The sequence below is a fragment of the Alligator sinensis genome, unplaced genomic scaffold, assembly GCF_000455745.1.
Source record: "Alligator sinensis unplaced genomic scaffold, ASM45574v1 scaffold1322_1, whole genome shotgun sequence".
Lineage (NCBI taxonomy): Eukaryota > Metazoa > Chordata > Crocodylia > Alligatoridae > Alligator > Alligator sinensis.
This window is the reverse complement of record NW_005842116.1, coordinates 2,292,267-2,302,975: the sequence shown is the minus strand read 5'-3', so window position 1 is coordinate 2,302,975 and position 10,709 is coordinate 2,292,267. Positions and strand designations below refer to the sequence as shown.

Sequence of the window (10,709 nt, the reverse complement as noted above, 5' to 3'; positions counted from 1 at the left end):
CCTGCTGGGCTCTGCTGAAGCACACCTGGCCAGGCTTCCTGCGTGCTACACCCTTACTTCAGGGGTCCATCCTACCCTCCTCCCCTGCCTGTGCAGGGCGTACTCACTAAGGAGAACTTGTTCACTTGCACATAGAGGGTCTCCAGCTCCTTGTCGGACACGGCTCCCCCTCCACCTCCCTGGTCCTCTTGGTTCAGTTGCTTGTAGGCATGCAGGTAGTGCCTCAGCCACTGCAGCTGGGTCTCTTTGCTGGGGTATAGCCGGTAATCCACCTCCTTCACCCCTGCCAACGGGAGCCAGGAATGAGGAGATGGCAAGATGGAAAAACACCATAGGGTCTCAGGGGCAAAGCAGCATCATGAAAAGGGCAATCCCAGGGCATCTTTCCATTAGCCCTCTAGAGATGCCCACTCCCCCAATCCAGGACAGCACCAGTGGGAGATCTTACTGCTACCCACTCAAGCAGGGGAAGCAAGGATACAGATCCCATATGCTTCTAACACAACCCTGTCTTGCAGATTTGCTGGGACCTGGGGCCGGGGAAACCCAAGAGCAAAGTGCGGAACCTAGGCTCTTATACTGTCATTTCTCCTGTGATATCTGTGCTGATTCCTAACTCTTCCTGCTCTCTATAGGGAAACCCTCCCTACGGAAATTCTTATTTTAAAAGTGAGTTATCATTTGGACTGATCTCAGGGGGCAGGAGGTCCCAGCTGTGCTCCGCTATGGTCAAGTCTGGATTCAGTCTGCACTGGTCTCCAAGCTTCAGTCCTCCAGGACGTGATACATCTACCAGGCCTTTTATCAAACCTGGCAGCCACCCCAGAGCATGCAGGAGCTCTGCTCAGCAGCTTGGAGCTGCCACGTGCTCCCAGCCCTGCATTAGGAAATCAGCTAGGGCAGAATGAAGTGACCCCATGAAACCACCATGGCAACCTGAATGACCTCCAGCCCAGAGGAGCTCAGGTCAATGCCTCCCCCAACAGGTGCTGGTGCCATCCTCCAGCACAACGCCCCTCTGCTGAGTCAAAGAGTCCTGCAAGAACAGGAGGGATGACTACCAGACACTGAACTGTCCACTGCAGTTCCCAGAGGTCTCCCATCCAAGGGCTACCCCACCCCTTCTCCATCCCTGCTTAGCTTGCGAGGACTGCAGGGAGTGCAGCAGAAGGCTGCGGCGACTGCAGACAGCACGCCAGGGCTCCCTGTCTAGACACTCAGTAATTGCAGAGTGATGCGAGGTTGCTGGGTAATTACACTCCAGCGCTCCCAACGGAGGCTGCTGCTAACCTGCACTTCAGGCTCTCCCTGGGGAGAGGAGGGAATTGAACCCACAGTTCCCTCATGCATATTCATGAGGCAATTAAACAGCACCCTCCGCTACCTGTAAGTAAGAAAGGGCCTGAGGGGACTGCTCACCTGCAAACTCATTGAAGTGGTTTCCAATGTCAAAAGCCTGGTAGTTGTAACTTGTGTACTCGTAGTCTATGAACCGCACGTGCCCTGCAGAAGCCAAAGGAAGGAGCCATTAAAGCAGAGGCCAAAATGAAGCCTCTGGTCCATCAGCCTGTTTGTGTTTGGAACAGCATTATGGGGGTAAGGGTTGCACTCCCCCAGGCGTTCACAGCCCTCTTTGTGCAAAGCCCAGAACCCACCTTCGGCTTCGTTGTAGATGATGTTCTTACAAAGCAGGTCGTTGTGGCAGAGCACAACGGGGGACCCCAGCTGGGACAGATACTCCTGCACCCAGGCAACCTCTTGTTCCAGCACCTCCAGGCTGGGCACATCCTGATGGAGGCTGGGGGAGGAAGAGCAAGCGATGTCTTTCCCATGCACAGCAAGCCTCCTTTATTTTCTTCAAGCACGGTCAAATCATAACAGTAAAAGCACAGTGAGAGCCAGGGGTCCGAGCTGGAGGGCTCCCAAGGCCAAGGTGGCCCTTGGAGACTCGTGTCCTTCAGGGGCTATTCAGAGCTCCTGGTGGCCCCAGAGAGCAGCACGCCCTGACGACAGGGCCGGGAGCCTAGTGCTCTGCTCACTACCATGTCTCCCTGTGATCAGTACAGTCAAACGCACTGACACAAGGTCTTGATTACAGTCTTTGAAAGGTTTAGAATGACAAAGCTCCAGCCTGCACACCTCATCTACCGCTACAGCCAAGCCCCAGGCCCCCAAGCCACAAGCCCAACAGGATTTAACAACACAGAGGAGCACGTGATCCATTAATAACCTCAAAAAGACCTAACTGTATCAAAGCCAGAGATGGTTAATCATTAAATCCAAGCAATCATTCAATACATGCTGTCTAGGCAGAGCCTGCGGGATGTGCAGCGTGTATTAACAAAGGCTCCTGAGTCCAGCCAAGTTTTAAGGTAACACAGTTAATAATTTGCTGGCTATCTAGGTTATTCACCTTCGTTATTTAATGTGACCGGCAACATCCAAGAGGGTGAATCCAGACCCGGGCTGTGCCATGTTCTAGATTCACCCACCTGTAAAGGGCTTGAGCCTCAACTTTAGATCTTAGGGTCAATCTTGGGCTTTGCCAGGGGCGCGCGTCTTGGCTCCACTTCTTGACAGGTTCTGGCTGGTGTCACCCTTCCAACCCACTGCCTGGGCTTGTAGTGGAGCCCCTACAAGGACACGTGAGAGCTGCCCTGGGATGGCCCAGGTGGGGCGATGCTGCTAGACCCCCTCTGCCTTTACCTTGGGTTGGATACCTTTGTGAAGAGCTCCGTTTTCACGATGGAAAGGAACTTGTGCAGCTTGTGCCACAGGCTGGGCTTGGGGAGGCTCCCATTGGCGTGGATGGCATGCATTTTGGCCATCTCCTGGGCAATCAGCCTGCAACAGATCACACGCATAAAACAGGTGAACTTGTAAAACAGGGGCTAAGCTTAGAGACTTCACTGGTTCCACCAGGTGCCAGGGTGCTTGGCACCATCTGAAAACCTGTTCCAAGGTGTTCCAAATAAGGCACCAAAAAATCAAGGCCTGATGCTCCCAGCTCATGCTGATGGCAGCTAAGTCTGCTCTCCCCATGAGTCCTGCACCTTCAGGACATTCCAAGGTTTTGTCTGGGGGAAAGAAATCAGACTTAATGGGCCAAACTCTCTGATGGTGCCCAGGCCAATCTTGCCATTTTATGTAAAAACAAACCCTACTGCTTTTCTTTTCTAAGCCAATCAATTTTGGGCTCCTTTTCTCCTAACTTGAGACTTTCAAATTCTTCCAGTCCAGGAGGACTAGAAACTTGGCTTTTTACAGTAATTAAATATGCAGATAAATAAGGCTGGGATTCTCGTTCAGTTTCTGGATGCAAGAACCTGGGGTTTTAAGAAACACGCCAAATGTCACAACTGTTGGCACCACTGCCATTAGCATCACTGGAGAATCTGAGAAGAGAAATAGTCACACACAAAAAAGATGAAAATAAATCAGCAAGGCTCTTGTGTTCTGGGAAGCATCAAAAATGTTTTGTTTTCAGTCTGATTTGAAATGAATCATCAAATTCCCAAGGTGTCTGCATTCATCGACAACGGGGAACCCTGGGGTTTCACCAGCTCTGCTCTCCAAAGGGGAGGCTGGTCTGCAGCAGAATGCTAAACCTGTCTCCTCTGCCCCTGCAGCCCCACCTTTCAGTGCAGGATGATGAAGGGGGACAGGCCCCTTCTACTGCCCCGGTTCCCCTGGGTGCACAGCCCACCAGAGTTTCTATGGCTGCAGTAGCCCTCTTCTGGCTGCAGGCACATACCAGCTCCCAGTACGGGGCTTTTCAGGGCATGGGGGTTATATACACCTTATTCCCACTTCGGGCCTGGCTTCCTCCAAATCCCATTCTCTGTAGCACCCTAAGCCTGACTCTTGGTAGCCCCTTTGGAGTACCTAGGCTACAGCTTGTAATGAGAGAACCCAGTCTACTGGGGAGAGGGGTTAAATCGTGTCTCTTGGCTGCAGAGCAACGATGCTGCCTCCCCTCAGGTCAGGGCCAAGGCCACGTTTCCCTCCTGGAAAACAGCTTGGCAGGCTCTTGGAAACAACCTCACAAGGGTATTCACTTAGAGAGGCCGAGTGTCTTTGATCAGGCAGATTCCTTCCTTTCCTCCCATTCAGGCCTATATTTCCTCTGGGGAGGAGTCCTCATGGCCTCCGCCTTCTCAGCCAGGGGGTGGCATAGCGGGAATAGGATTCCTCTAGGCACCTGAATGAAGCAGCCCGAGGGTGACGCCCTGCCCATCAGCTCTATTGCTCTCAAAGCGGGCAGGGAGGGGAGCTCTCCCCTGCTCTGCGGAGGCTGCAGTTTAAAATCAGGCCAAACCTTGAACCCCAAAGATCTCAGCAACCAAGACCTGCCTTTTCTCTGCTTCCCCTCCCAGCCGCGCCCCACTGCCCTTCTTGGGCCAGCTTTCAAGCCCAAGGGAGTCATCCTCAGTGGCACGGGGATTGGACCGTGGGCTCTTCTCCCCTCCCATGGCAGCCATAGAGAAAGGCAACATGGCCTCACTGCCCCCACCTGAACATTTGGGGGTCCTGCACGTGCTCGGGGCCCAGCGCTATCCCCTGCATGAACTCGTAGCACAGGCCGTTCTGGAAGGAGCAGTAGAGGCTGGGGGCGCAGCCGTGGGCTTGCAGCACCTGGAAGTTTCTCAGCTCGCTCTCTCGGTCCACGAAGAGCTCCGTCTTCCTGCCATAGACACGCACCAGGACTGCGTCCGCCATCGCCTCATCCACGTAGCAGGCCATGAGCTTATTGGTGATGCCATCGGTGAAGAGCTGGAGGGGGTGGGCAGAGGAAGCCATTAGTAGATACCTTCATGGCCACATGGGGAGAGAAGAGGGTGGCCAAGAATCTGTGGACCTTACCCCTTGTCCCCCTGGCCACCACGCCTATGCCCAGCACCCCTACAAGCCAAGAAACATTCATGTCTCCATTTCAGAGAAGTGAAGAAAGACACAACAAACATGCCCAAGGCCAGAAAGGAAACCTGTAGCGAAGCACTGCATGGAATTAGCTCTCCAAAGCCCCTACCTTCTGAGCTGTCCTTCCTCTCCTTGCCCCTCCTGCCAGGCTGAAGTGGTGGCTGAGGATGGAGAGTGCAGGGTGATCAGTCCCTCCTTCCCCTAGGAAACCCCAGTTTGCTATCTGGGCAGTGCCCAGAGAGGCCCTGGCAAAGGTGAGGCAGGTCAGACAAGTCCCCGCCCCAGGCTGGGAGCCAGTGCTGCTGGTCTCAGCTGGCAGGCTTTGGTACCCACTCAGCGCTGCTGTGAAAGACTCCACAAGTTTCATCCTCGCCCAGAAGATGCACTGCAGCAACAGGGAGGCTGCTGGTGGCAGGGAAGGGGCACACTTCAGCAGTTGCTGTGCAGGGAACGGCACACATTTCCTGAGGGCTCATCTCAGTGCACGACTGTTATCAATGTGGTTTCTAATGCCCTCCTGGGGGATGTGTCTGACCGGAGGGTCCGACGGACGGGATGGCAGGGATCCCGGTGATCCAGAACAGGGCTAGGGACTGGGGCCAGTGCATAGGACAGGAGCAGCAGGAACAGTCTGAGGGGCTGCTGGGCTGGGCTGCCTGGCCAGACTCACTCAGGGTTTAGCTGGAGCAGAAAACGACAGAGGGGAGGTGGGATGATGCTCCAGTCACAGGCGACATGAGGTAGGGAGGTCTCAGCATAAATGTGTTGTGCATTGACTACACAACCCAAGCTTAAAACAAGAGCGGCATGACTCTAGCAGGACTTGGTCTGACCCCAGGGTCAGTTCCAAGGCTGGACTCGATCCAGGCTCGCCAAGGATCAAGGGGGCCAAATTCTCAGCACGTCGGAGGTGCCGGTGAGGGACCCCGGCCAAGCTGGGGTGGGGAGGGGAGGGGACTGGGCTGAGGTTGTGGGTCGGGGGCTCCCAGGGGTTGAACCCAGGGATGAATCCCTCACGCAGCACAAAGGATCTGGCATAAAAAACTGCAAGGAGCAAGTGAAATAAACAAACCCGCCCCGTGGGGCCGCGCAGCACCAGGCAGCGGAGACGTCTCTGCTGGGGACGCCTCTGTCACGGTACTGATGGCTCCCCGCAGATGGAGACAGGGTTTTGTTCTCTCTGCTCCCGAGCTTGGCCGGGTGCCCGAGCACATGGAGTACCCCCTGCCTGCCCCCTCCCCTGCTGCAGGAACACACTGTCCCAGGCCAGGCCTCTGCTTGCCCCAGCTCCCTCTGCCGTGAACCCTCCTATGTGCACTGGTCTGTGGAGCAAATGCAGGGAGGGGTATTTCAAGGGGGCAACTCCAGGAAGTTGTGGGCTGACAAGCACTTCCCTCACTGAGACGGGCAGGCACCAAAAGGAAACACAGCAGGCTCATGTCAGTGCCTGGAACAAGGCTACGCAGCTCCCTGGAGCAGGCACTTATCCCGACTAAATGCTCGGTAAATCTGGAGCACTGGGCACTTCATAAGCATTGCTTGCTGTTTGCTACATGCTGTCATATTAATAACCCCAAAATGACCAGCTGGCCTCATTTTGAAGGCTTCTGATAGCAGCCCTCTGCCAGCCTGGTCCTCATGCCCGGTCCCATTCTCAGGACAGCAGGGCTGTGACTGAGACTCATGTGGATCTGACCCCAGCTCCATGACTCATGTGGATCTGACCCCAGCTGACTTCCTGCCCCTTGGGCAGGGAGCTGGATCCATTGATCTTGAGAGGTCCCTTCCAGCCCTAATGTCTATGAAATCTGTGTTCCTTACAATATCAGCAATAAGCAGGAGTAACTTCATGGTCTCAGCAGACATACAGCAAAGTACAGGAGGTGCAGAAGAGAGACCAGGCCTGTTGTGCGGGAATGAGGAGACTTGTCATTCCTGTTGGGATAAGGCAGCTTCCCAGGGAAACCATTTTACTAGCATCAAAATTGGGAGATTTGGATCCTCATGCAAAGAGGGGAGACCACAGCTCACACCTCAGGCTGCAGGCACCGGCTGGGCAAGGTGCCCCCCAGAGAGAGCCCTCCTCTAAGAGACGGAGGTTCAGACTCGTATGCCGCTCAGAAGGTAGCTCTCTGCCCAAACACAGCTATCTGGTGCTGCCTGAGTACTGGTCCAACTAGGGCGCAGAGAGCAGTGACATGCCATCTGCATGATGTGTTCCTGTGGGGAGCAGGGGTTGCAGTGGGAACAACATAAGGTACAGCTGGATGGCACTGGCTTTGCAACCTCCTACCCCTGCAGGTCTGACAGGCCAAATCCTAGGCAGCTTCATCACAATCAGTGGACCTGTAGCTTTCAGCCAGTGGAGTGAGGCTGATTTATTCCCCCTGCAAGACTGGAGGAGGCTGTGGGACCACAGAGGTGGAAGGGACCTCAGGGATCATCTCGTTCAACCCCCTGCACAGGTGCAGGATGCACGATGGCTAACCCATCCCTGGCAGATGTCCGTGCTGAGCAGTCCCCACTCGCCCAGCCGTGCTGGCTTGTAAGCTGACCCCCACCTCAAGCTCCCCTCACCAGGTCCAGTTGGAGCTCTCCCCCAGGTGTGAATAAGATTCATGGCCTTTATCCTCTTTGCATGCCATGTCCTGGCTCCCAGCAGCTTAGGCGTCACTCCCTGGTGACGCACATCAGCGGGAGCCCTCTGGTTGCACAGACAGCGTCTTCTCCACTTTCCAGGCACAGGCAGCTGTCCAAGGGATGTCCCGAGACATTCCCAGAAGATGAGAGTATCAGTTGCACAGCTAGTCGTGGTCAGTAGGCTCACAGCCTTCTCACCATCCCTGCCTGAAACGTCCAACATACCTTACTGAGACGACAGGGGCTAGTATTTCTGCCATAAGGTGGATGGGCAAGTAGAAAGGAGGGATTTACTGCAGCCAGGAGGAGAGAAAAAATAAAGTCAAAGACGCAAGACCGGAGGTTTTGGTGTTTTGAACGCAGGCATGGCTCTGAGCAGTAGCATTGCAAAGTCACCACAGACCTGGCCGAATGGAGGAGGGCTGTGCTGCACTGAGGCAAATCCTTCCCTGCAGGCCCAGAGAGCAGCCCTGGTACTGGCTGGCATGCCATGTGCTGCCAAGCTTTTGAAATGATGCTGGGCTCCCCTTAGTACAGGGACTGCAGGATGTGCACACACAGGCACAGATCCCCCGGCTCCCACCTGCCATCTGCTCCTGCCTCAACCCACCTGCGCATTCAGCACCCAACTGGACCTACAGCTGCCTGCTCCCCCATCAGCGCACATGCAGCACGACCGCATACCACATCCCGCTGCTCTCACCCACATCCCAAGCAATCCCTGCCCACACACGGGCTCTCACATCCACTCTTCACCCCACGAGGCTCCTGTCACCACTGCCAGATGTACAGCTCTGTAAGCAGAGGCATCTGGCTGCCATGATCAAGGTGTCTGGAAGGCACGGCGCTCAGCCCGGCTCCCCCACTGCAGTCTCGACTGGGCTTCCCTCTAGATTCATCGCTCTCGCTTTCCTCATCACGCGATGGAGCAGCGCACGCTTCTCTGGCAACAGGATATTCACTCGCTCGCTAAGAGACAGATGCCACGAGACACTCCTGCATCCACATGCTTTCGTGGCCGCATCTAAGGGATGCCAGGATGTGGGGCCAGCTCCTTGGGGTCGTCGCAGCTACAGAGCAACCTACAGACTTCTCTTTCTCACTCTGGGAGGTGAACTGCTCTTAGATGGCCTCAGAGTTGGGGGCCAGAGGGTTTGGCAGACATCTGCAGTGTTGCCACGCAGTAGCTGTACCCTGACAGCATAGGCCTGTTCATGCTCTAGCAAGTCACTGGAGCAACACACTCCAAATGAGCCCCGGCCCCAGCCCATCCAAAGCACCACAGTCTTAGCTCCAAGGAAAGAAGGCCTGCAGGGGATCAGAGCCCCTCACCACAGCAGGGACACACTGGAGGAGAGGGGCTGATGAAGCCTTATTGATATCAGTACAGCTGGGGAAGGCACAAGTCCTCCCTGAGGAGAGGTCGCCCATGCCAGGTGCTGTGCCAACACATGACAAGGGGCAGCCCCAGCCCAAAAAAGTTTACAGCCTCAGCTCCGAGTTTCCTGCCTATTAGCATGTGCCCTTTCCTGTCTCTTTTCATGCAGCTTCTTGTATTTAATTACACTTGGCTATTAATACATTTTTAATGGCACTCCAGGCACACTGGAAATGTGCTCCCTTACAGGACACACGCGGAAATGTATCCAGTACAGCTGCTGCTCCCTCCCGCCCACCCAGGCCCAATTGCAGGTGGACGCTGAAGATGTCAAGACGAGGCATGTTTCTCTTTCTAATTTGATCAAGAGCGGAAGTGCGTCCCCAGGTGCACAAGGAGCATGCTAGGGCAATGGGGTGTCCCCTGCTGCTTTTTGGGCACACGCTGGGGTTGCTGTGCTAAAGAGCGGGTGTGCCAGGGTGCTCTGTGGCTGCGAGGGGCAGGAGCTCTTCTGGACAGCTCTTTATTCCACAGCTGCCCGGGATGCAAAACCCTGTGCTACATTCATAGATTTCATAGACATTAGGGCTGGAAGGGACCTCGGAAGATCATCGAGTCCAGCCCCCTGCCCAAAGGGCAGGAAGTCAGCTGGGGTCATAGGATCCCAGCAAGATAAGCATCCAGTTTGCTCTTGAAGGTGTTCAATGTAGGCGCTTGAACCACCTCCGGTGGCAGGCTCTTCCAGACCTTGGGGGCTCGGACAGTAAAGAAATTCTTCCTTATGTCCAGCCTGAAACGGTCTTGTCGTAGTTTATGACCGTTCGACCTAGTCGTCATCCCTCGGGGCGCTCTGGTGAACAAACGTTCCCCCAGATACTGGTGGTCACCCCTGATAAACATGTAGGTGGCCACCAGATCCTGTGAAGATTCCTACGAAGGCAGGGCAAGTAAATCTGACGCCCAGCCAGCCCCTACCTGATCCCACCTTCATGCCCTCCAGCCTGTCCCTACTTTTATTGCTACTCAAACCCACCCGCACCCAGGAGCCGAACGCGACTGCCACTCGAGAGACGGAGCCCCACTTCCCCAGCCCACCCAGCCTAGCAAGGGACCCAATCCTGCACACACTGAAGCCCCCCTGGGAAACTTCAGTGTCGGGGGGAGACGCACACGTTTTGGGAGAGCAGAGCCAGGCCTCCAGGCTGCAAACCGCAGCAGGGTGCCTGGCCTTCTCCAACCCAGAGATTGCAAATATTGCACGTTGGCGGTGGCTCCCTGCAGCAGGGTTGACAGAGTTGAGATTTGTTTGGGCTGGTCCTGCTTGGAGCAAGGGGCTGCACTGGGTGACCTCGGCAGGTCCCTTCCAAACCTCATTTTCCACGATGGTCCAGGGCTGATCCTTCCCCAGTCCCGCAGCTCCCTGCCAGCCCCACGGCTCCAGGGGTCTCGCTCTTTGCACCGGGTGCTCGGGGCTGAGGCCAGATGCTGCAAGTGCCCCCTCCCCTGTGCCAACCCCACCGACCCCTTCCCCTGCCTACCCGGGGTTGGCACCAGCCCCCAAACCCAGCCCGGTCCCTCCAGGTGCTCCTGTGGAGGGGATCCTGGTGCCCAGAGGGGCCAGAGCTGGCGGCGGGGGTGCAGCCGGGCACCCCGCGAGCCCTACCTTGGTCTTCACGCGCTCCGCGTCCCAGTGCGGCCGCAGCTCCCGCAGGAGCCGCAGCGCGCCGGGCAGCAGGTCGGCCTCGTCCACCGCGATGCCCAGGTAGCGTAG

The 10,709-nt window shown here is 55.9% G+C and overlaps 1 protein-coding gene across 2 annotated transcripts in view; it reads right to left on the bottom strand.

Moving 5' to 3' along the window:
• The window catches only part of ETNK2 (ethanolamine kinase 2), a 15,448-nt gene extending 4,745 nt beyond the window's left edge, over positions 1 to 10,703 (bottom strand). The window contains exons 1-6 of one of the 2 annotated variants that reach the window (XM_025205497.1): positions 10,602 to 10,703; positions 4,514 to 4,773; positions 2,707 to 2,844; positions 1,656 to 1,798; positions 1,420 to 1,503; positions 108 to 275 (exon numbers count right to left, since the gene is read on the bottom strand). In XM_025205497.1, coding sequence (XP_025061282.1) covers positions 108 to 275; positions 1,420 to 1,503; positions 1,656 to 1,798; positions 2,707 to 2,844; positions 4,514 to 4,743 — 763 coding nt within the window. In that variant the 5' untranslated portion in view covers positions 4,744 to 4,773; positions 10,602 to 10,703. Of the gene's footprint in view, positions 1 to 107; positions 284 to 1,419; positions 1,504 to 1,655; positions 1,799 to 2,706; positions 2,845 to 4,513; positions 4,774 to 10,601 lie in introns of those variants that run through there. The other variant, XM_025205498.1, reaches the window with a different exon arrangement.
• Between the last annotated feature and the right edge of the window lie 6 nt (positions 10,704 to 10,709).